The following is a 26,560-nucleotide window of genomic DNA, read 5'->3' on the forward strand; positions in this document are numbered from 1 at the left end:
TATAATTATATATGTACAGCTGGTATAACCTGGGTATCTCCTGTATATAATTATATATGTACAGCCTGTATAACCTGGGCATCTCCTGTATATAATTATATATGTACAGCTGGTATAACCTGGGCATCTCCTGTATATAATTATATATGTACAGCTGGTATAACCTGGACATCTCCTGTATATAATTATATATGTACAGCCGGTATAACCTGGGCATCTCCTGTATATAATTATATATGTACAGCCGGTATAACCTGGGTATCTCCTGTATATAATTATATATGTACAGCCTGTATAACCTGGGTATCTCCTGTATATAATTATATATGTACAGCCGGTATAACCTGGGCCTCTCCTGTATATAATTATATTTGTATAGCCGGTATAATCTGGGCCTCTCCTGTATATAATTATATATGTACAGCTGGTATAACCTGGGCATCTCCTGTATATAATTATATATGTACAGCTGGTATAACCTGGGCATCTCCTGTATATAATTATATATGTACAGCTGGTATAACCTGGGCATCTCCTGTATATAATTATATATGTATAGCTGGTATAACCTGGGCATCTCCTGTATATAATTATATATGTACAGCTGGTATAACCTGGGCATCTCCTGTATATAATTATATATGTATAGCTGGTATAACCTGGGCATCTCCTGTATATAATTATATATGTATAGCTGGTATAACCTGGGCATCTCCTGTATATAATTATATATGTATAGCTGGTATAACCTGGGCATCTCCTGTATATAATTATATATGTATAGCTGGTATAACCTGGGCATCTCCTGTATATAATTATATATGTACAGCCGGTATAACCTGGACATCTCCTGTATATAATTATATATGTACAGCTGGTATAACCTGGGCATGTCCTGTATATAATTATATATGCACAGTGGGTATAAGCTGGGTATCCTCTATATATATATATATATGTATGTGTACAGTGATGTGGATGGCTTAGTTGATGTGTTTTCTGCTCATCCATGCAGGATAATAAGTAAGTTCCTGGGACGGGGGTATTGCTGCTGACCATCGTGTGTTCAGTTTCCTGTAAATCATACTGTGTGGGTATTGCTGTGTGATGGACTCTGGCCGGTATGTGTTGGGTGTCACACAGAGTGGGCCGCTGTCTATTTTGGTGTGAGTGGGGTAGACACCTGCTGTCCTGAGTGGCCATAGGCGCACAGGGCTGTGTGTGACTGCACAGATGAGCACAGAGGGAGGGAGACGACCACTCCCAGCTCAGTGCAGGGACAACGCTGCGCTCTCCCCAGCTGCAATGCTGAGAGTATTCATCCTCCACGCTGAGAATGTGCAGACCCCAGACTCCGACATCAGCGATGCCTACTGCTCGGTGGTCTTCCAGGGTAAGAGGCTGGATGGGGTTTAGCAGGGCGCGGACTGGTGGGGGGCTCACACTGCATGGGGGATGACTCTGCAGCTTACAACAGCTGAGGGTATTTATGGAAAGTAAAGGGAAGACCTGGAAGCATCAAATATCAGATCCAGGGAACGGAGGCACCCAGGGATGGTGGTGTCAGAACCTTCATCATTAATGTATCCCCATTATTATTACTGCAGTCGTAAGAGACCCAAAGTCATATATTCATCCCTGGGATGTTCCTGTAATTGCTTCCATCTGCAGAGATCCATATGTAATAAATTGGTGATGGGTCCCATAATTTAATTTAATTTCAATATCTGGAAATGACCCCCCCAATTTCACCATCTGATGGGTCACGTGGTAATGGCTCAGCTATATTCACACTTGGCTCTTTTTGCTGTCGGACATCCTGGAGGCTCTCGGTTTTGCGTTGAGCATTGAGTGTTCCTTGAAACTATTTGGTCATAGCCATGCAACCTTTCACAGATCACAACATATCCAATTCCATTCAAGCTACCACCCAACAAAAAAAATGTATATTGTCTTTAGGGTTCCAGTGGAGAATGACGTATCTAAGAGGTTTCTCCTTGTTTTCGGGAGTCTCTTGGACATTCCATTAGACTTGGCAAGTATGGCCATATGGTAGCTATACTAATCCAGATCATACATTAGTAGAGTCCTGCCCCTAATTGCAGACAATTCTATCCCTTTATTATATTAGAAGCATAAATTATAAGATCGCACCCTCTACCCATAGGCTGTGTCTCTGTATGTTGGCTAATGTGCCCTGGACCCATCACTCAGAAAGTTCGCACTCAGTATCCCTTAACATGGACTTTTCTCCCCCACCATAAACTCTTCTCCCCTCATGGACTCTTCTCCCCCAACATGCAGTCTTTTCCCCTACATGAATTCGTCTCCCCAGACATTATTATTATTATTTATTATTATAGCGCCATTTATTCCATGGCGCTTTACAAGTGAAAGAGGGTATACGTACAACAATCATTAACAGTACAAGACAGACTGGTATAGGAGGAGAGAGGACCCTGCCCGCGAGGGCTCACAGTCTACAGGGAATGGGTGATGGTACAATAGGTGAGGACAGAGCTGGTTGCGCAGTGGTCTACTGGGCTGAGGGCTATTGTAGGTTGTAGGCTTGTTGGAAGAGGTGGGTCTTGAGGTTCCTCTTGAAGCTTTCCACGGTAGGGGAGAGTCTGATGTGCTGAGGTAGAGCGTTCCAGAGTATGGGGGATGCACGGGAGAAATCTTGTACACGATTGTGGGAAGAGGAGATAAGAGAGGAGCAGAGAAGGAGATCTTGTGAGGATCTAAGGTTGCGTGCAGGTAGGTACTGGGAGACTAGGTCACAGATGTAGGGAGGAGACAGGTTGTGCATGGCTTTGTATGTCATGGTTAATGTTTTGAACTGGAGTCGTTGGGCGATGGGAAGCCAGTGAAGGGATTGGCAGAGTGGCGAGGCTGGGGAGTAGCGAGGGGAGAGGTGGATTAAGCGGGCTGCAGAGTTTAGGATAGATTGGAGGGGTGCAAGAGTGTTGGAAGGGAGGCCAGAGAGCAGGAGGTTGCAGTAGTCGAGGCGGGAGATGATGAGGGCATGCACTAATGTTTTTGCAGATTCTTGGTTAAGAAAAGCACGGATCCGGGAGATATTTTTGAGTTGTAATCGGCATGAGGTGAAGAGGGCTTGGATGTGTGGCTTGAAGGATAGAGCAGAGTCGAGGGTCACTCCAAGGCAACGAGCTTGTGAGACTGGGGTGAGTGAGCAACCATCAAGTTTGATGGAAAGGCTTGTTGGAGGAGATGAGTGAGGAGGAGGAAAGACAATGAACTCTGTTTTGTCCATGTTAAGTTTTAGGAATCGTGCAGAGAAGAAGGATGAAATAGCAGACAAACATTGTGGTATTTTGACATGAACTCTTTTCCCCCTACGTGGACCCTTCTCCCCCGAAGTGGACTCTTCTCCTCTGATGTTGACTCTTCCCCCGACGTGGACTCTTCTTCCCCAATGTGGATTGTTCTCCCCTACATGAACTCTTCTCCTTCGACGTGGACTCTTCTCCCCCAACGTGGACTCATCTCCCCCAACGCAGACTCTTCTTCCCCGACGTGGACTGTTCTCCCCTACATGAAATCTTCTCCCCTGTCATGGACTCTTCTCCCCCAACATGGACTCTTTTTCCTTACATGAACTCGTCTCCCCAGACATGGACTCTTCTTCCCTGATGTTGATTCTTCTCCTCCGACGTGGACTCTTCTTCCCTAACATGAACTCATCTCCCCTGACATTGACTATTCTGTCCCTATATGGACTTTTCACCCGTAATGTGGAATCTTCTTCCCTGACATTCCCCCGACATGGACTCTTCTCCCCCAACGTGGACTCTTCTCCCCTGCTATGGACTCTTCTCCCATGGTGCAGACAGAATACAGATGAAACCCATCTCAGAAACCATTCTCTCAAAAAGAGTGCATGGCGAGTTACAGAACTTGAGAATTGGGTCATATCAGGTCAATAAATCAGGTGTAGTAAGTAATGTGGGGGCCTGTCATAGCTTGGTGATCCTTGCTTTGAGTGACATGTCTGGCTTGATTTATATTTTCTTCTTGCCAGCCATGGTATTGTTAACATCCTTCTCCAGCATCACATTTTGAAGGCGTTGCTTCTTGCTCTGTCTCATTTCTTTATTGTCCAAGTTCCGTATCCATATGTAACTACAGGAAAGACCAGACTATGTACGAGCCGTGTCTTCATCACCGGTGAAATGTTCCTCTATTTGAGGACCTTGTACAGTGACTTCATTGTTGATTTGCCCATAGCTATTCTCCTATTGACTTCCAGTGCATCTTGAGTGATCATTGATCTGAGTAGGTTGAAGTCCTTTACAACTTCTAGTTCATCGCCGTCCATCTCACGTGTCCCGGTTGTACCAGGCAGTAGTCAATGTCTTTGTCTTCTTTGTATTGAGTAGTCTCATGTTGGAGCTTTCCATCTCGACCTCCATAAGAAGTCCTTCATTCCATCTATGCTTGTTGCTATCAATGTTGTAATGTCTCCGTAAAAGCTTATAGAGCAATCTATATTGTATACAGTGGTGGCTGTGGACAGACATTAGTGGAATATGGTTTATGACACACCTGAATTATGTATTCTCAAGAAAGGTTAAAAACCCATCATTAGATACAAGAGAACTTGGCACTCCAAAATTGATTATAAGGACTTTATTACACATGCAATCCAAAAATAAAAGTAAAATGTAACGTTTCGACGCCTATTTTTGGGTCTTCATCAGACAGAATAGATTCTTGTGTAGGTATATGCCTTTAAGATGGTGATACTGTCAAAATCACTGTGAGATCTACAGATAAATCAGACTGCTGCTCTGTATAGATGTGATGGTGCGATATAGAAGGAGATGGGCGCAGACATTAGTTATTCTCTCTGTCTAGGTGATCTGGAGAAAGACCCCCATAAAGATATCAGGTTCCCAGAATGGCATGTGTGCCCAGGAAAGAAATGACACAGTGGTTGCAGCTCTGCGTTGTTCGCCTGCAATGCTCACTTGTGTATCATAGGTCAAAACTCCCACGTTGGGTTTCTATTATGAGGTCTCAAATGATCTGTAATGAGTAATGAGGGTGTCACGGACGTCACAACTCGCTAATATTCTCCTTTTTGATGCCTCCTGACTTTGCAATTAAATTGCATACAACTTTTCCACTAGGGGCATAACTACAATAGGTGGAGGGGATGCAATTGCATCGGGCCCTGGAGCCTAGGGGGCCAAAAAAGTCCCTTTTACCCATATAAAAACACCAGTGGTATTAAAGATGTGTAACAATTGGGGCCCCGTTGGAGTGCTCGCGTTGGAGCCCATGAGCTTCAAGTTCTACCAATGGCGGATATATGATTGGTGCAACCACATGGGGGCCCAAGAGGTCAGGGAGGATCATTTCCACCTCTAAGGTAAGGGGAATTGTGCATTTTGATAGGTTATTAGACTGTAATGGGCCGATATACTGTTTTTTATGCAGGGCCTTTTTCTTGCTATGTCCACCACTGTTTTCTACCACTTTTGTGTGAAAAGTAACATTCTGGTGCGAAATACAAGTGTTCACATGATCACTGCCGTGTCTACAAACTTTCCATAAGTCAGTATTAGAATGGTATCTTATTAGAGGTTTCTTCTTCTTTCTTCTTCTTTCTTCTTGTTCTTCTTTCTTCTTGTTCTTCTTTTTCTTCCTTCTTGTTCTTCTTTTTCTTCCTTCTTGTTCTTCTTTGTTCTTCTCTTCTTCTTCCTCCTCCTCTTTTAGTTAAGTGAGGGGATAGGTTTGCCTAAAGAGATGTGTTTTTAAAGAAGGCTTAAATAAGTGAGGTCTAGGTATTAATAAGGTCACGTGGGGTAGTGTATTCCAGAAAACTGGCGCAGCACAAGAGAAATTTTGGAGACAGGTGTGAGTTTCAGATCATTGAGAATGTTAGAATTAGATCAGTTACAGAAAGAAGGGGACCCGTAGGGTGATAGCTAGAGAAGAAGGAGGGAGGAGATATAGGGCGGTGCAGAACTGTGGAGATCTTTGTGGGTGAGAAAGATAAGTTTATATTGGATTCTGAAGCAGATGGGTGACCAGTGCAATGACTGGCACAAGATGAAGGTACCAGTGTAGAGGCTGCAAAGAAATGTGACCAAGGCTGCCACATTCAGGACGGATCAGAGAGGAGAAAGTTTGGTTAGAGAGAGAGCAATAACTAGAAGGTTGCAGTAGCCCATACAAGAATGAATGAGTGACAGTATAAGAGGTTTTGCAGCTTCAAAAAATGCAAAAAGGTTAGATTTTAGAGATGTTTTTTAGACACAGGTGACATGAGTGAGTGAGTGATTGGATATAGGGAATAATGGACAGTTATGTGCCAAATATGACCCCAAGACAATGAGCGTGCTGCTGGGAGTTATGATTTTGAAAAAAAGCAACAATAAGAGGATAATGTCCTCCAAAAATCAAGTATTACTCACAGCAAGTTGGGCTGCAGTGTGTACATCGCCCTGGCCAAAAACTGATGCTCTAGCAGGATACAGCTAAACCCCCACTAAGTGGAGGCACCACAGGTGCAGGAGAAGCAGATCACACACACACCTTCATGGAATGGAGGGGAGGTGACTGCTAGATGATGCTTTTTTTATATTTAGTGCCTTCACTTAGTGGGGGTTTAGCTGTATCCTGCTAGAGCATCAGTTTTTGGCCAGGGCGATGTACACACTGCAGCCCAACTTGCTGTGAGTAATACTTGATTTTTGGAGGACATTATCCTCTTATTGTTGCTTTTTTTATATTTAGTGTAGGGACCTACAGACATGAGGTCCCGTGACGAGGGTGTAGGCTTACGTTTTATGGCCATAAATACCAACAAAAACCTCATATTTTTTTGTTTGTACAGGATACAGCCAGGCCCCTTTCTGTTGGGCCTTGCATTGTAGAGTGTCTGTCCGTGCATGATATACAGTGGAGTACGGCTTGGCAGCCCGCCTGATCTAATAGAAGGGCGTTACCTAATAGGCTGCGGGTTTGTGACTGTGTCATCTGCATGTGAACAGCGCTCTATGCAAGCCACTTGTGTGCAGTTTTATCATCTAGCAGTCACCTCCCCTCCATTCCATGAAGGTGTGTGTGTGATCTGCTTCTCCTGCACCTGTGGTGCCTCCACTTAGTGGGGGTTTAGCTGTATCCTGCTAGAGCATCAGTTTTTGGCCAGGGCGATGTACACACTGCAGCCCAACTTGCTGTGAGTAAGAGTTATGATTTTGCAACTAAGTTGCAATATTTGGTATAGGTAGATTACTGCCCGACAAGCTCAGTTTTGGAGAGATTCCATTTAAGATAGAGGGGGACATGGTGTTAGAGACAGCAGACAGACAATCCTGTAGTAATGTTGGGGTGATATCAGGAGAAGAAGTGTATAATAGGAGTGGGACCTAGCACTTAGTCCAGAGGAACTCCAACAGTAGGAGGAGGGAATGTAGGACTGAACCATGAGCAACCCCAACAGGAAGAGGAGGGGGCCTAGAACTGAACTCTGAGCAACCTCGACAGTAAGAGCAGGGAACCTAGGACTGAACCCTGAGCAACCCCAACAGTAAGAGGAGGGGGCCTAGGACTGAACCCTGAGCAACCCCGACAGTAAGAGGAGGGAACCTAGGACTGAACCCTGAGCAACCCCAACAGTAAGAGGAGGGGGCCTAGGACTGAATCCTGAGCAACTTCGACAGTAAGAGGAGGGAATGTAGTACTGAACCCTGAGCAACCCCAACAGTAAGAGCAGGGAATCTAGGACTCAACCCTGAGCAACCCCAACAGTAAGAGCAGGGAACCTAGAACTGAACCCAAGTTCAACAGTAAGAGGAGGCGGCCTAGTACTGAACTCTGAGGAACCCTGACAGTAAGAGAAGGGAACCTAGGCCTGAACCCTGAGGAATTCCGACAGTAATAGGAGGAAATGCAGGACTGAACCCGGAGGAACCCCAAAAGTAAGATGAGGGAACGTAGGACTGAACCCTGAGCAACCCCGACAGTAAGAGGAGGGAACCTAGGACTGAACCCTAAGGAACCCCAACAGTAAGAGGAGGGAACATAGGACTTAACCGTGAGGAACCCCGATAGTAAGAGGAGGGGGGCCTAGGACTGAACCTTGAAGAACCCCAACAGTAAGAGGAGGGAACCTAGGACTGAACTCTGAAGAACCCCGAAAGTAAGAGGAGGGGGCCTAGGACTGAACCCTGAGCAACCCCGACAGTAAGAAGAGGCAGCCTAGGACTGGATCCTGAGGAACTTCAACAGTAAGAGGAGGGAGCTTAGCAGCTAGTGATGCACAGTGTCGAATGCAGCAGAGAGATCCAGAAGAATCAGCAAGGAGCAGCGACTCTTAGATTTAGCTATTAGTAGAGACATGGAGATGTTAGTAAGAGCAGTGTTAGTTGAGTGTAGTGAATGGTCCTTAATATTGCTGTTTTTCTAAGTGTTTAGCTCACTAAAAGTGCTGAATTTACAGCTACACCCACCGGTACTGCTGTACAATGTCCTCCATGATGCTGCTTTATAGTAGGTATTTATCTTACCAGGTGCTAGATTCACAGCTACACTGCGCTATTATATCTCCATGCCGCTGATTTCTAGTAAGTGTTTTAATTCAGTTTTGGTGCTGCATTCACAGTCACTCTGCTTAGAACTGCTGTATAATGTCCCCCATGCTGCTGTATAATGTCCTCCATGCTGCTGCTTCTTCTGAACGTGTGCTACATAGAGACAGAAGAGCAGGAATCCCTCATGTCTGTGTGTGCAGTGTATGGGAGACATCATAGTAGTTAGTGACATGCCCAACCAGGGCCTGTTTTGGGGGACACTCGGAACCGGGCCGGTTCTATTATTAAGGAGGTCACGGCGGCAGGACCTGAGTCCGTGACCCTGGGAGTGTCTTTAAATGGGGGAATATATTTACAGGGGATGATGCTTCATGACGCCACCTGTGGTAATCGGCCAGATATGGCCGACGCTGCTTAGACGGGACCGCTGGGGCAGATGATGACGGAGCTGGTACCCCAGGGCAACCGTAGACAGTTTTGAGCCAGTGGGATGTTTGAATAGCATGGGGCTGGCGGCACAGGCAATGATTCCAGGACACAGCGGGATGCAGTCACAAGTTCTTTACTCACAGTTGTCAGTCCCAGATTAATACGGCCGGTCGGTCAGATGCTATCCTTGGAGTGCTGAGTCCTGTGGTGACGGGATCCAGCCGATCCCCAGGTAATTCGGAGGCACAAGACCGGTGTCCCTTTCTGTGTCCCTTTCCTGGCAGTCTTCCTGCGCTGGCATCGCCCTCCTGCCCTGCGTCTCACACACAGTGCCCTGAGCCGGTGTCCGCGGACCCTCTTTTGAGAGGCTTTTCTGCCTAATCCCCTGGTCCTCTGTGGTCACCTTTTCAGTGGATTTGCGCGTGGTTGAGGCTTCGGCACAAGAAGCTACCTAAGCCTCCGGTTTTGCTAGCTTAGGCCTCTTTCACACGTTCGTGAAAAACCACGCACGTTTTTCACGGACGTGTCAGGGGTGCGTTTTGCCCTCCGTGAGCCGTTTTTATGGCCTATGTGTGTTATTCGTGTGTTATCCGTGATAACACACGGAGAACGGAAACTTTCTACTCACCTGTCTCTGGCGTCGCTGTCTGTGATGCTGATTTTCGGTCTCCGGTCCTGCCGACTCCCCGCTGCTGCTGTTTCTCACCACAGTGAAGTGAATATGCAATGAACATAATGAGCGGCGGTCGGAAGCAAGTGACAGCAGCGGCAGAGACAGGAGGGCTGGAGAAGGTGAGTAATGTTTTGTTTTTTTTTTTCTCGCAAACACATGTGATTTCTCCGGTGCGTGTCACACGGAACACATCCGTGTGGTCCGTTTGTGTTCCGTGTGACACCCGTGATGCCGGAGAGAAAACAGACATGTTGCCGTGAGGAACACACGGACACACGTATGTACGGCACGGACACACGTTCCGTGCGTAAATACATACGTGTATCCAAGTCCATTAAAAAAACCAAGGTCTACGTGTGTACGTGTCTCCGGTACGTGAAAAAACGCACCAGACACGTACCGGAGGCACGTACGTGTGAAAGAGGCCTTAGCCTAGTTCTTCTCCACTAGTCTAGGGGACAGTTCCCTTTGCGGCCAAGTCCCTCCATATCGGTCAGTCGGCTGTGGATGTGAGCCCACGGGTGGATCTCTCACTTCCCGTGGCTCTAGGACCTCTTCTTCCTTTTCTTCCACCTGTCCCTAGGATGAGCTCCTTTGGCTCCAGTCCCCAGGACCTCTCCCCTTCGCTTCCTACTTCGTTCTGCCTAGTTTCACTTTCTCCATTCCGTTCTAAGTGTTCACCCACTAACTAACCCCACCTCCAGACTGGCTCCGGGACTGTGCTCTTCCTAAGGAACAATCTCGCCCTAACCATGGCCTGAAGTGGTGTAGCTATACTAAGGCAGGCTTTGCACACTATGATATCGCAGGTGCAATGTCGGTGGGGTCAAATCGAAAATGACGCACATCCGGCGTCGCAGTCGATATCGTAGTGTGCAAATCCTTTTTGATACGATTAACGAGCGCAAAAGCGTCGTTATCGTATCATTGGTGTAGGGTCCGACATTTCCATAATGCCGGTGCAGCGACAGGTACGATGTTGTTTCTTGTTCCTGCGGCCGCACACATCGCTGTGTATGAAGCCGCAGGAGTGAGGAACATCTCCTACCTGCGTCACGGTTGCAATGCGGAAGGAAGGAGGTGGGCGGGATGTTTACATCCTGCTCATCTCCGCCCCTCCGCTGCTATTGGCCGCCTGCCGTGTGACGTCACTGTGACGCCCCACGACCCGCCTCCTTATGAAGGAGGTGGTTCGCTGGCCAGAGGGACGTCGCAGGGAAGGTAAGTGCATGTGATGCTGGCGTAGCGATAATGTTCACTACGCCAGCAATCACAAGATATCGCTGCTGCGACGGGGCGGGGACTATCGCGTGCGACATCGCAGCATCGGCTTGCGATGTTGCAGTGTGCAAAGAACCCCTAAGAGTGTGTGTGTAATGGTTTGTGTGCTCCTTCTTACCAGGGAATGGGATATCACACCTCTGGCTGAGGTGCCGACTGGACCCTCAGGGGCGCCACATTAGTCTCCACACAAATGCAAAATTAAAAATGAAATCTGGGGAGGGAGAAACTGTTGAGAAAATCAGGATACAGGTCACATAATGGCCAGAAGTATTGTTATCCCTCATGTACACACAACAGCCGAGTCTGAAGTCGCCTGAGACTACCGGTTACCAAATAGTACATGCTAAAGTGGTTTTCTGTTAATATGTTATTTTATTTCTTTTGGCTTGTGCTGGATGAAAATAATAAACTCAGCTGTTAATCACCCTTCAGTGCTCCTCTGATCTTTGTTGACAGGCTGCAGCGGTGATATAATTCCACGTCATTGCTGCAGCCAATTCCCTTTGTGTCCACAGTGAAGTTTCACTTTGGGTTTTCTCTTTTGTGGTTGCACCTTCTGGTCCTCCTGACGTGGCTCCAGTGGCTCCTGTCGGTGGAGGACTGTATCACTCAGCAGTGACTGATACTCCGTGGGATATAATTAGCCCATTCCTCCTCCTCACGTCCGGGAAGTCTCCTCAGCTCGGTGTAATGGGATTGCTATTTGCAGGGCACACATTTATGCAATACTCCGGCAACTCCTCCGTGGAAGCACCAGAAGGGAAGGATCTCTGTTACAGCTTGTCATGGGTGGTTATTAACCACCTTAACACCGGCCCAATTAATGATCAGGCACATTTTGTTAAATGCACTTTTAATAACTAAAATTTCGAAGGGAGATGTCCCTTTGAAAAAGCTACAGGCGAAACGGTCGTCAGGGAATTGGGTGATCTGTGGTGCAAAACTCTAATGGGTAATTATTTCTTATATATTATGTTCTATTGAAACAACCAGTGAAGAAGGCGGAAAACAACCGCCGAAACGCGTAGTCCTGTCTGCTTTAATTTGCTTTTCTGAATCGCTTGGACCATTGGATTTTTATGGATTCATGAATAAAGTGAAGACAATTTTTAACAGCACCCTGGATTGCTCACGTCATTGCTGGATATTGCCTCGCCGTTGTTCACATTATGTTGTGTTGACTCTGGTCCTGGTGTGGGACGGTGGCAATAGGAGCCGGCTGGCCACTATATGTGGAGCCTCGGGTGAATTGCTGTCTATTTTCCCTCTCACATAATCTGGAGGTCCTTTACCACCATGATAGGTGGGATATAATAAATGTAAATCTCCCCGGACTGTGGATAATTAGTGGAGTCTATATGAGCCTCATACAGTAATTAGGGGCAGTTCACCTGGAGAGGGTTAACAATAGCAACATTTTTTATACTTTTTTAGCCATTTAATATTTCCTATTGGTGGTTTTGCCTCCAGAACCCCCTCCCCCCCCCCCCTTTTTTTTTACCCAACTACCAAAATCCATTATTGTTATAGCTAAATGTATTTGTATTTTGTACTTTTTTTCTAAAAAATGTAACATTTCAATATTTATATAACCTAATAAAGTATTATGAATTATAGAAAACTGTTGTGGCAATTTTTTACCTTTTTTGTCTAATACCTCAATGTGGTAAGTATGGGGCGGCTTTACTAATCCTGGGTAACTTTTAGACAGTGGAAATGTATTTATAGAACTGGTGCATCTTTGGATCGTCGTGCCTAATATTACTCCATCTTTAATTTACTTACTTATTCCTTTCCATACTAAGCCACAATTTCTTGCCGAGCGTGACCCAAAAAGTGCCTAAGGCTTCTCTCACATGTCCGTGAAAAACCACGCACGTTTTTCACGGACGTGTCAGAGGTGCGTTTTGCCCTCCGTGACCCGTGTTTATGGGCTACGTGTGTTGTCCGAGTGTTATCTGTGATAACACACGGAGAACGGGAACTTTATGCTCACCTGTCCCTGGCGTCGCTGTCCGTGGTGCTGATCTCCGGTCTCCGGTCCTGCCGACTCCCCGGTGCTGCTGCTTCCGGCCGCAGTGAAGTGAATATACAATGAGCATAATGAGCGGCAGTCGGCAGCAAGTGACAGCAGCGGCAGAGACTGCAGGGCTGGAGAAGGTGAGTAAAGGTTTGTTTTTTTTCTCACAGACACATGTCCTCTCCGCGGCGTGTCACACGGAACACATCCATGTGGTCCGTTTGCGTTCCGTGTGACACCCGTGATGCCGGAGAGAAAACAAACATGTCAGTGTGAGAAACACACAGACACACCTAAGTACGGAACAGACACACATTCCGTGCGCAAATACTTACGTGTGTCCAAAACCATAGGAATACCTAGGTCTACGTGTGTACGTGTCTCCGGTACATGAGAAAACTGCCAAACATGTACCGGAGGTGTGGCGCTCTGGACTAGCCAGGTCGTCACAGATAACACTCACACACCCCACCCCCACTAGACAGTAACATTAGCCAAACACAAAACCCTTGTTGCCTCCCTCCAGGGTCTGATGTCCACACCAGGTGGGGCGGAGCCAAGCGGTTGTCCCCGCCCACCGAGGAGTTCACAGGTCTGGAGGCGGGAAAAGTGACAGTTTAGTCCAGGATGTGGAAGTGAGAGGAGTGAAGTGAAGACTTTCTGGGTGTGTGGCCCAGGCACTGACAACAAGGTTGGCAGACGGTGGTGGCCGTCTGCAGGAGTGGTGAATCAACGCGGAACCGTAGGACCGGGGTCGGGCGTTGGCCCGCCGGTACCGACCAGGGAGCGAAGTGAAGCCAGCACACACAGGCAGGGCCATCGGACCCCGACTAGGCTTGGAGTCGCCGTCAACAGTCAAATCCGAGTGTGACAGGAACCCCAGGGGTTTCCTAACAACCAAAGACCCGTTAGAAGGCAACCGTCCGCACCGTGAGGGTATACAGCTACCGCCTAAGGCTAGAGACCCAAGGGCCAGCGCCTGCGGGCAAACGGGCCCCTCCGGCATCCATACACCGGGGAGCGGACTACCGTTGGGGATCCATCGTAGTCAAACAATTACACAAGGGTGCAGGGAAAGACAGCCGCCATCACCTGTCCGGGGAGAAACACTGCAGCCGGCTGCGGGACCCGTCCATCCGGCCGTTTGGTTTACCCAGGACTTTGTGCATCTCTTGCTGAGTGAGTACACCCGTGCCATCCGGCACCGCGCCGCGCTGTCCCTGCAACCCTGCACCTCACCAACCCTGCCTCCCCGTCACACCACCGGGCCCCGGGACCACCAACCCCTACCCACGGAGGGGGAAAACAACATCCCAGCTGCTCCCCACCATCGCTCCCGGGATCCCCGTCACCAGCAGCGGTTTTGCCCATCTTCACCACAACCCGTGGGTGGCGTCACAGACTAAATCCCCCAAACCAACCACCCCCTTTTCACTCACGGGCGAGGAGCGCCGCTCGAGTCCCCGGATCCGGCCCACCGCTCGAGCCACCGAGCAGCAGCCGCAGCAGCGCCGGACCTGAGCGTTAGCAAGCACAGCAGCGCCCGCCACCCGCGACAGCACGTATGTGTGAAAGAGGCCTTAGGCCATACACACGGCACACCGAAGGCAATACTCACCTTTGACACGTCCGAGAAAAACGTGCGTGATTTTCACGAACGTGTAAAAGAGGCCTAAAACAGATTCCAACTGTGATACACGACACGTGCAACTTGTGTTTGCTGCAAAATATGCCAGAATGTTTCTGCAATAATCTCTCCTGGTTTTCAGCCCCTCTGCTTACTGATATATGAAACGTCACTGAGGATCATGGTTCAGAAATCTTAGAGATCGTGAAGAAGTGTAACAATGCGTGTATATAGTATATGACTGTGTGGACTCCCGTGCATTGATAGTAAATCCTCCGTATGGCTGCGGGGTTTGTTTTCTGACCTATGAGGTCACACTCAGATTTCTGTCTGACATCCCACTGACATTCCCGCATAATCTCCAAAACATCTTAGAGGATAAATATGGGCCGGATCCTCAGATGCGGCTTTTTAAGTTACTTTTATTACTTTCTATTGTGGTATTCTTTGACGTTCTTCAAAAAGCCGCATGTGGTTCATGAATCTGGCACAAAATCAAAAATGCTCTTTATTTATTTATTTTTTGCCATGTCAGATATAAAGTCACTCTGGGGATGGATGGGAGTACATTTGGGCAAACATGTCGTGACAGTTATAAAAAAAACCCCAAAACAATTGCAATTGATAAGACTGTCAAAAATATATTTAAAGGGAACCTGTCAGGTGTAATATGCACCCAAAATCATGAGCAGTTCTGGGTGTATATTGCTATTCCCTGCCTAGCCGTCCCTGTATACACTAGCATAGATAAAGGGATCTATAGAAAAAGTATTACTAAAGATCCCATATGATCAGGGCCGCCACTAGGAATTTCAGGGCCCCATACTGGCATCCTTTTTGGGGCATCCTTGAGACTCTGCCAAAGCTCCACCCCTCAAACCTTCCACAGTCTCACCGCCACTCTTGGAAAAATGTGTGTGTGTGTATATATATATATATATATATATATATATATATATATATAATATATATATATACACATACACACACAAAGTCAAAATCAACCTTTTACTTGTTCCAGAAAAGGACATAATGAGGAGAGAAAAAAGCCAGAATGGGGCCATAACGAGGACAGAAAGAGGCCAGAATGGGGCCATAACGAGGACAGAAAGAGGCCAGAATGGGGCCATAACGAGGACAGAAAGAGGCCAGAATGGGGCCATAACGAGGTGAGATTGAGGCCTAACTAGTCTCTTTGAGTGATAAATTGTGACCTCCGGCGCCAACCATGAAACACTGGAGCAGCCGTCAGGTGACACATCACAGGAGACTGATGGAGAGACCCTGGAAAAAGATGAAGATGGCGGCAGGTGAGTATAAGACCAGATGCAAGGGACTTACATTTTACCTGTCACCAAGTGTTTTCCCTTATGAGCATTCTATAATACTGTATATAAGAGCCCAGGCAGCTGTGTAGAAGGTAAAAACCCTTTATAATACTCACCTAGGGGGCGGTCCAGTCTGATGGGTATCACTGCTCTTGGTTTGGCGGTTCCTAGAGCCTGTGCCATCGCCTTCCTCCTGCCCAGCCCCGTGTGGATGCTGCGTCCTACGTCATCCACACAAGCCAGCATTGTGCTCCTGCGCAGGAACACTTTGATGTGCCTGGCCGATCAAAGGAGATTATAGTGTGGATACCAACTATTGGAATACTCACTTGGCAAACTGCCGCCTGAGGAAGTCAACAATACTTTGGGTCATAATGTCACAGGTGCTGGTTCGGTTGATTTTAGTACCCTAGATCCAAGAGAGGTGCGTAATGATAAGTCAGCAATATTAGATCGGTGGGAGCGTGACACATCCGCATGTTACCAAGTCTTCTGGCTGTCAATAGTACCAGGCCACCAGAGTGCAGTGGGTGGACAATATAAGGTCCTGCCGCCCAAAATGCAATAACAGGCGATAAAAACATAACCTCTGCGCAAAAATGGTACCATTAAAAATGTCAGCTCGAGACGCAAAAAAATTAGCCATCACTGAGCCCCAGATCCTGAAAATTGAGAATGCTACGAGTCATAGAAAATGACACAAAAAGTGCGCCACTTTTTTTGGACAAACGTCTGATTTATTTGAACCCCTTAGATAAAAGTAAACCTATACCTGTTTGGTGTCCACGAACTCGTACTAACCTAAGGCATCACACCAGCTCATCACTTTTACCATAGAGATAACACGGTGAATAAAATATCCCAAAAACAATCGTGCAGTTGCACTTTTTTGCAATTTTTCCGCACTTGTAATTTTTTTGCCGTTTTCCAGTACATTATATGGAAAAACTTATGGTTGTATTTAAAAGTGCAACTTGTCCCGCAAAAAACAAGTCCTCATATGGCAAGATTGATGAAAAAATAAAAAAGTTACGGCTCTCGGAAGAAGGGAAGCAAAAAAAAAAAAATCAGCGAAAAATGGAAAATCGACTGTGGGTGAAGGGGATAATCTCAGTAAGATGGGGCGTAGCTGTCAGAGCTTCTTTATCCACCTCTATATACGTGTGCACATGGAGATCCCCAGAGGTACGTCACATGGAATAGTAGTGATGGGGGTAGAAATCCAGATGTAATTCTGATTATATTGTCACCTGGTTTTCTCAGAAACATATTTCCAATGCTATTCACCTCCATTATCCTGCAGGGGGCAACGGCGGCCCAAGACACAGAGGCAGGAACCTGACACACTTCCAGGAAGCCTGTGACCTAGTTGTAAATACTTAAGACATCACTTTTATCACCCAGGCGCGGTCTTGTGTCTGGGGCACAGTCAAGGCTCCAGAGCTCAGGCTGAAGCTTCTATAAGGTCGGGTCCCAAGTAGCGGCGTTACCTATGTCCTCTACAGAGAGACATACATATACGAGTCCAATGTGGACGAGCGGAGGTCAAGAAAAAGAATACTAAAATACCAATCAGTAGCAGAAGGCGCGGACACAGACAGGAGAGGCCCCTGTGCAAGAACAATATATGGGCCCTCCAGAACAAGAGCTCCTCAAAAGTCTCAATTCCATCTGCTTTGGAGGTAGAAGTGGCCCCCGTTACCTCTTGGGCCCCTGTAACCTCTGGAGCCTATGGGTTCCCGTTCGGCTACACATGTTGCACCAATGATATGTCTGCCCCTGAGCCCTGGCAAAACCAGGTAGTCACAGTTAGGCCCCTGCATAACACCTTCCCTCAATAGGAAACACAGCGCCAACCTGAAACCCTAGTCACCCCCCCTTAGGGAAAGATAGAGACACCAGTGGGCGTGACTGGAGATTGGACACGCCCACCCAGGGGTCCAGACAGCCCGGGGTGGGAAAACATTAGCTAGTCTAATCTAGAGTTCAAGTTGAGAGGAGTGTGGGCTGGGGCTAGGGGTAGCTCCAGCAGGAAAGTTCAAGTTGAACGGTACCAGGGTAGGAGCCCTGGTGCCACTGGCTAGGAGGCAGACATTGGTCTCCGTCAGCAGGAGACGGGAAGACGGCTCAGCAGAACCGAGGTGGACCGGGACAGGGTTGTAGCACACCGGTACTGACACAGGGAACCGACCCGGAAACCGTAGCACAAAGGGGGGTACTCAGACCCTGAAGCCAGGACCGGAAACCAGCGGCCTGGTTTATTAACCGATTGAGGCCAGGACTAGAGGTTATATCCCACAAAAGTCCCTCATAGAAGACAACAGCCCACCGATAGGGATAAGAGGTCACCGCTAGGGCCCATAGATCCCATGGGCCAGTGTCTGTGGGCACGGCTCCTTAGACCACATCCAGCCGGGAGCGGACTCCTGAGTTCCAGACTAGGAAGTTCACCTTACACAAAGTCAGTGCAGAGGAAAAGGATAGAGACCACCAGCCCGGGTGGGGGATCCGAATGCAACCGACCGCGGCACCGGCCACCAGCACCTTGGTTTACCAGAGACTTGTGTGATTTATTGACTGTGAGTAATCAAGCATCCCCCTTGCCGCTGCTACACCCTGCACCAGACACTGGGTCCCGGGGTAACCATCCCTACCCACGGAGGCGTTAACATCCAGCTGCCACTACATCTCTCCCGGGTGCCCCATAACAGCAGCGGTGGTGTCCCAGCTCATCACACACCGTGGGTGGCATCACGAACATAATACGGCCTAGCCCGTACATCTACGTCCCCCCATTTATTCGGCGTGTCCGCGAGACCCCCGAGTCCGGAGACCCTCGAGCCACCACCCCTGAAGGCCTGGATCCAAGCAAAGCCGGCTGCTGGCACGGGGGCGGCACAGTAGCATACTCATTCACACCATGAGAAAGCTGGATGGGATGGCTTTGTTTCAAACTTGTTAATTTTTATGAACTCTTTAAAAAAATAAATAAATAAAAACATCACTATCCATAAATATGTGAGTGTTCATACCGGATGTGAATGCCGCTGTTTACGTTTGTTCCTCTGCTTCTCCGTTCCTGAGATATGGCCTCCTCTTCTCTGTAAATAAATCTCACATTTTTAGCCAGTTGGGCGTGATCACTAACTCTTCACTGTGGGGCCACACCCAGTTGACTAAAAAGATTAGATTTACATACAATGAAGAGAGGGCCATATCTTAGGAATGGAGAGGTGCAGGTGTGCCGCCCCTGTAGCGGTTGAACCACTCGGATCCGGTTTGCTGCAGCTCGAGGGTCTCCGGACCCGGGGGCTCGCGGCCACTTCAAATGGAAAGGGGGTATTTACAGGGAATAAGAGTTTGTGACGCCACTCGTGGTTCGCGGTAAGGTGAGTACCGCCTCTGCCAATGGGAGTACCCGGGTCGATGGGGTGGGGCAGCCAGATGACGTTCCCTCCCACGGGTAGGGGAGGCCCCGGTACTCTGGATGGAGGAGGTGGTGGGGAGCGTGGTGCAGATTGGGAGCAGGGGAGGACCATGTACTAACTCAGGCAGTGTTGGTGGTGATGCGGCCGCAAAACAGACTCTGACACAAAGGTAAACCAAGTCTCTGGTGCCGCTTCCCTCTTGGGGGAGCCCGGCCGGGTATCCTTCCCCTATAGTACTGCCGGGGGATCCGGAGCCTGCCTCCATACACAATCTTAGGAATGTTTTGGTGGCCCGTTGACTTAAAGTTGTCCGGGTCCCGCTCCGTACTTGCTGGTAGTGGAGCTGCGCTCTCAAGGGCTCACGCTTGGGATTTTTCCAGGCTGCTTTGCTTGGAAAGCCCTATCCCCCTCGTTGCGCTAGTGCCCTTGATCTCTGAGCTTCTTGGGGACAGTACGTGAAGTCACTATCCTCCACAGGTTAACTGCTGGGGTTGCCTGAAGCTACTCCCCAACCTAGAGTCCTGTACCCTGCGTGTTTTCGTTCCCGGACCGGTTATTAGGCTTGAGATGCGGCCGTCCTCAAGACCAGGTCTATGTGTGGCGCCCTTGACCTGGTCAGGCACCACTGAGTACTGCACCCATGCTGGGGACAGTACAAAACAGGTAATCCAGAAGGCTGACCGAGTGTGACTACACAGGCGCATAGTGATCAGGTCTCACACATGTACCTTTGGGAGGACCCCTGGGGATCCCAGGAGGGGGCGAAGCCTCCATCTCCACTCAAGGGGTGTGGTAGAGAGCCTGGTTGCTAGGTGGCGTAGGCAGGCACAAAAGGGAAAAGAGAAGGAGGAGTAAACAGTCTGAAGCAGAGTGTGGAGGAGTGAGGAGCATGGAAGTGGAGCTCAGACAGGAGCAGCAGTGCAGGTCCCACGAGTGAGCCGGTTTAGTGTTGCAGCTCAGGGAAAGCAGACGTGAGGAGCAGACCCTGGAGCTGTTGCAGTCTAACAGCGTCCGCGCAGTGACTACCGACGGGGGAGAACGGTCACCTGGTAGTGCTGCCCGAAATCCACACACAGCTAAAGAGAGAGCAACGGAGTGGAAAGTAAGGAGACTGTCAGGGAGTTACCAGGCCCAAACGGGTAGCAGGTCCCAGTGCAGGGATAGATTCACCTTTCCTTGCCAAACCTGCATGAGGGGGCATTTCACACCCCCAAGACAACACCACAGAGTCTGCAGCCACGTAGCCACAGTTAGGGCCCATAGTTCACAGGAGGCAAGCCGCTGGAGTGATCTGGTCCAGGCTACAAGCAAACAGGCCAAAACGAGGGGAGCAGCTACTTCCCTGGGTGACCCCCATAGGGACTAAAAGTCGGGGTTACCACAAACCACAGAAGGGCTAAGGAAGGCGAGTCGGTAGCCACCCTCACAAGTCAGCCTGAAGGACGCCTGGTTCCAGCCTGGTTCATCCCAGCTACGCCCGGGTTACTCACCCTGCCATCAACAGTGAGTAAAACCCCTGAAAGACATTCTGCTTGTGTTGAGTTATTCTGCGCCTTGTGGTTCCACACACCTACACAGGGCCCTGGGGCTTGCCTCACTCTCAGGAGGCTATTACAACTGACTGCACCCACCATCAGCCCCAGGCATCCCTTAATCTGCAGTGGCGGTCTCCACTGACCGCAATTCTGAGAGTGGCGTCACGACAATCCTAAAAGAAGGTTTCCTACCTGTGACCAGACTGTTCCATCCACGTGGAGTCCCTGAAGGTAATGCACCGACACTGCACTTGTGGGGCTACACATCTGGCGTCACGAACAGGATAAGGACTAGACCTGTTCAGACAGGTGACCATGTGCCTGGGCGGTCCGCTTGAAAAATTGGAAGCGCCGCCATATTGCCACCATGAAAAGCGCGCTGAAAAACAACAGCAGCCCGCGCTGGGAGAAGTTACCGCCCACGAAGAGGTGTGGCTACCCAGAGATCCCCTGCAGAGTCCTGGTCTCGCAAGTGATGAGAGCGGAGGCGTTCAGAGACGTCGGGACAGAAAGAGAGCCAGAAGCCTGCTACTAGAAGAAGGAGACGCAGAGGAAATGGCGTCTGAACGCAGAGACCCAGAGCCAGGCTCCGCTGCCTGGTGGTATCGGGAACTTGCCCAGTTTTGCGACCGACTGGAGGCCAGGGTCGTATGGCAGATCAGCGAGGGACGCACGGAGCTTCTGGAGATGGCTGCAGCGGTTCAGGCCTATGAGAGGGGAACCGCACGACGAGTGCCAGACCGAGCGGCGACGACTCCGACCCCGATGATGCTACTGATGGGTGAGTCCGGTGTTGCCCCTGCCAGCGCGAGTGCCCCGACCCCTGCTGCCATGCCCGCGGTCCCAGGAGAGATGCCCGGCGCGGCGACGCTGAACCAGGCCGCAGAAGCGCCCGGCGCGGCCCGCCAAGTCCAGGCCGCAGAAGCGCCCAGCCCGGCCCGCCAAGATCCCTCCGCAGCCGCGACCCCTCCTCCACGCCGCAGGTGTGACGCTGACCCAGGCCGCCGCCATGCTAGGCCCGGCCCGCCAAGACCCCACCGCAGCAGCGACGCTCGTCCGCGCCGCAAGTGAGGTGCTGAACCAGGCCGCAGCCACGTCAGGTGCGGCCCGCCAAGCCCAGATCGCCGCAGCGATGCCCTGCCCGGCCCGCCAAGAACCGGCCACAGTAGCGATGCCCGCTAAGACTCCAGCTGCGACCCTGATTGAGACTGCAACAGCGACGCTGATCCAGGCCGCCGCCATGCCAGGCGCGGCCCGCCAAGACCAGGCCGCCGCCATGCAGGGCACGGCCCACCAAGACAAGACTGTACAATCATTTACCCCGGCCTGCAAGGCCAGAGCAGACACCGCTCCCCAGTCCAAGGAAGTCCCTGCTAGGAAGTCCCTGCTGGGAGAGGACCCCGAATACTGGAAGCTGAAGGCTGATCTAGAGGCCCAGTTCCCACAGGAGATGGTGGACCGGTATCTGCTCCCTCCGCACACCCACAGAAAGACTCCTGCAACATCCACGCCAAAGAGTCCCCCGCCCTGGCCTGCTGATGAACATCCATCCCTAGCACTGCCACAAGAGGAGTGCCCAGAAGAACTAAGGGGGAGGGGACGCCAGGAAGCTGAGAAGCTGACCCCAGAGCCATCAGCAGTGGATGCAGCACCCGTCCAAGAGCCAGAGATGCTGCCGTACTCCCGCTGGGATGAAGAGGGCCCGACATCCTCCGCTGAGGAAGATCTGTCCAGATACATCACCTGGGAGCCTGCAAGCGGTGAGATGGCAGCCAGGCAGGACCCAGCCCGCAGGACACGGCGCCGCAGCAGGACAAGGGATCCACCTGCACAGCAGTCTCCAGATAAGAAGGATGAAGTAACAGCCAGAGACTTGGAAGAGAAACGGTCTTTAAGGAGAGCTAAATCCCAGGTCAGAGGCCCACTTTGTCGTGGAATTGTAGAGGAATTTAGTTTAAAATCTGGATACGGTTTCATAGTTGCACCTGGCATGAAAGAAGGCATCTTTGTGAACAGAAGGGATGTTAGAGCCCATTTGCCCAGAGGACATCCAGGAAGAAACTTGCAGATGGGAGATTCAGTGGAGTTTACCAAGCACCAAGGAGAAAGAGGATGGTATGCCCTAGATGTTACACCATGTCCCAGAAATCCCTACAGAAACAAAGAAGAAGAGGAAAGAAAAGATAAAGAACCCATTGATGAGACCACTACAGATGATGACAGAGATGGAGAAAGCAACAGGTGCCACAGCCCTACAGGCCCAAGCCCTGGTGAGGAGGAATCTGTGTAAAGCATGTAAAGTAAAATACAGAAGTTACAAGTTTTGACAAGTTTTGCAACGTTTACATGTTCAAGAAATGTGCCCACATGAACTAATGTGAGAAACCTCTTTTTGCACTTTGAAAATTGAACCTTAAGGCTATGAACTGGCTATAGCCACAAACTCTCGCAGTGTAAATAGTTACCCCAGAGGTACCACCACCAGAGCCAGCCTGTTTAGGGACCTGGCTCGCCTGCAACCAGGGAGCACGCCTGTTTATGGGGCCTGGCTCACCTGCAACCAGGGAGCACGCCTGTTTATGGGGCCTGGCTCTCCACCACAAAGAGGGTACCTGGTCAGCACCAACTGTGGAGGCCGCCTCTACATCCTGCCAGAAGAGGCTGAAGGCGCGGCTCCACCAGGCCAGGTATACCCTGAAACCACCAGCCCATGAAAGCCGCCTCTACATCCTACCAGAAGTGGCTGAAGGCGCGGCCAACGTGAGAGGGTTTAGGGTGGGTTAACGGACTTGTGGGTGGAGGGTGGTGATGTATGGTACCTGTTGGTTTTAAAATGTTTTACCATGTTTTACTGTTTTACGCATTTTAAAATGTTGTCTTGCAGCCCGAGGACGTGCTGGTGATAACTAAGGGGGAATGTGGCGCCCCTGACCTGGTCAGGCACCACTGAGTACTGCACCCATGCTGGGGACAGTACAAAACAGGTAATCCAGAAGGCTGACCGAGGTGTGACTACACAGGCGCATAGTGATCAGGTCTCACACATGTACCTTTGGGAGGACCCCTGGGGATCCCAGGAGGGGGCGAAGCCTCCATCTCCACTCAAGGGGTGTGGTAGAGAGCCTGGTTGCTAGGTGGCGTAGGCAGGCACAAAAGGGAAAAGAGGAAGGAGGAGTAAACAGTCTGAAGCAGAGTGTGGAGGAGTGAGGAGCATGGAAGTGGAGCTCAGACAGGAGCAGCAGTGCAGGTCCCACGAGTGAGCCGGTTTAGTGTGCAGCTCAGGGAAAGCAGACGTGAGGAGCAGACCCTGGAGCTGTTGCAGTCTAACAGCGTCCGCGCAGTGACTACCGACGGGGGAGAACGGTCACCTGGTAGTGCTGCCCGAAATCCACACACAGCTAAAGAGAGAGCAACGGAGTGGAAAGTAAGGAGACTGTCAGGGAGTTACCAGGCCCAAACGGGTAGCAGGTCCCAGTTCAGGGATAGATTCACCTTTCCTTGCCAAACCTGCATGAGGGGGCATTTCACACCCCCAAGACAACACCACAGAGTCTGCAGCCACGTAGCCACAGTTAGGGCCCATAGTTCACAGGAGGCAAGCCGCTGGAGTGATCTGGTCCAGGCTACAAGCAAACAGGCCAAAACGAGGGGAGCAGCTACTTCCCTGGGTGACCCCCATAGGGACTAAAAGTCGGGGTTACCACAAACCACAGAAGGGCTAAGGAAGGCGAGTCAGTAGCCACCCTCACAAGTCAGCCTGAAGGACGCCTGGTTCCAGCCTGGTTCATCCCAGCTACGCCCGGGTTACTCACCCTGCCATCAACAGTGAGTAAAACCCCTGAAAGACATTCTGCTTGTGTTGAGTTATTCTGCGCCTTGTGGTTCCACACACCTACACAGGGCCCTGGGGCTTGCCTCACTCTCAGGAGGCTATTACAACTGACTGCACCTGTGGCGCCCCTGACCCGGTCAGGCACCACAGAGTATTGCACCCATGCGGGGACAATGCCTCCAGGTAATCTCCAAAGGCCAGGATGAGGTGCACACACAAACACATAGTGACCAGGTCTCCCACACCACTAGAAGGGACCCTTGGGTAACCAGTAGGGGTTAACTTTCAATTCCCAGCTAGGGGTGTGCTCAGAGGCTGGTTGCTAGGAAGCAGGGCAGAGAGGAAGTGAGGGGAGTCGGGAGCTGGAGGTTAAAGTGTGTGGAAGGGAGCAGAGGGTCTCTCGTGTCGGCCAGGTCCTGAGGAGTGCAGTAGCTGGAAGCGGGGGAGAAAGGGTACCGTGGGTCGGCCTGAAAGACATCCAGAGAGAGGGGTGGCTGAGTACGGAGATCCTGGTATCCGAGCACGCAAGGGGAAACAGATCCCCAGTACAGGCAGCAAATCATCCAGAGCTGCTTAACCTACAGGTGGGGGGTACTTTATGCCCTCACCACTACTACACAGAGCTCGAGCCAAGCAGCAATCACCAGGCCCATAAGGGGACAGGGTCAGAAGCCATCCCACCAAGGCCACGCTGCCGGCAGACGGGCCAGAGAGAGGGGGAGCAGGGTAGTAACAGCTTCCCTGGAGGAGTCCTACCACGCTTCAAGCAAGGGATCCTCCCAAACAAAAAGAGTGCAAGGAGGGCGAGCGGACAGCTACCCTCAGAACGGCCTCCTGGAATTCCTGGTTCCACCTGGTTATCACAGTGTCGCCCGGGCATCTCACCGTGACCTCTAAACAGTGAGTAAACACGTTAAAAGACTTCTTGGACTGTGTTTGAGTCATTCTGCGACCTGTGGTCCCACCCACATACACAGGGACCTGGGGCTTGCCTTACTCTCAGGAGGCTATTACAACCTACTGCACCCACCATCAGCCCCAGGCATCCCTTAACCTGCAGTGGCGGTCCGCACTGACCGCAATTCTGAGAGTGGCGTCACGACAATCCCAAAACGAAGGTTCCCTACCTGTGACCCGACCGTTCCATCCCGTGGAGTCCCTAAGGGTAGTACCCTGCTGCACCGCACCTGAAGGGCTCCACACACCCACCATCAGCCCCAGGCATCCCTTAATCTGCAGTGGCGGTCTCCACTGACCGCAATTCTGAGAGTGGCGTCACGACAATCCTAAAAGAAGGTTTCCTACCTGTGACCAGACTGTTCCATCCACGTGGAGTCCCTGAAGGTAATGCACCGACACTGCACTTGTGGGGCTACACATCTGCACCCAGCTTCAATACCCTGCGACCAGGTCTCCGACTCCTCCGGGCCCAGACCACCGTCTGCGACCCAACCGACAGTATACAGGGAGCCACTACTCCCTCAGCTCCTCACTTCTTGAGGGCTAACACCGAACTACTAATTCCCTCCCACCAGCCTACCTGACCCCTAGGTGGGTGGCCCTATTCCAACTAGGCAGCCCACTGGTGTCTCTGACAGGGTGTGGTGTGAGGTGTGGTTGTGATTTGGATGCGGATGGAGGCAGTACCATAGGTTGCGAACCCAGAACCATGAGGGGTTGAGTCCTACACTAAAGAGCAGAAAGTGCAGTACCCTGTGACACCCTGACTAGTCCAGGGGCGTCACACAGGAACACAAGAAAAATAGCACCGTAGTCAGGGGAACAGCGGCATTTATGCCAAGTAAAATAAATATATATATATATATATATATAGGGTTTT

At 50.2% G+C, this 26,560-nt stretch overlaps 1 protein-coding gene across 6 annotated transcripts in view; it reads left to right on the plus strand.

The window, feature by feature from the left end:
- The first annotated feature begins 1,221 nt into the window (after positions 1-1,221).
- The window catches only part of DYSF (dysferlin), a 423,810-nt gene continuing 398,471 nt past the window's right edge, over positions 1,222-26,560 (plus strand). For all 6 annotated transcript variants that reach the window (XM_075346129.1, XM_075346154.1, XM_075346146.1 and 3 more), the window contains exon 1: positions 1,222-1,393. In XM_075346129.1, coding sequence (XP_075202244.1) covers positions 1,234-1,393 — 160 coding nt within the window. In that variant the 5' untranslated portion in view covers positions 1,222-1,233. The remainder of the gene's footprint in view (positions 1,394-26,560) is intronic.

Source organism: Anomaloglossus baeobatrachus, chromosome 1, assembly GCF_048569485.1.
Source record: "Anomaloglossus baeobatrachus isolate aAnoBae1 chromosome 1, aAnoBae1.hap1, whole genome shotgun sequence".
Lineage (NCBI taxonomy): Eukaryota > Metazoa > Chordata > Amphibia > Anura > Aromobatidae > Anomaloglossus > Anomaloglossus baeobatrachus.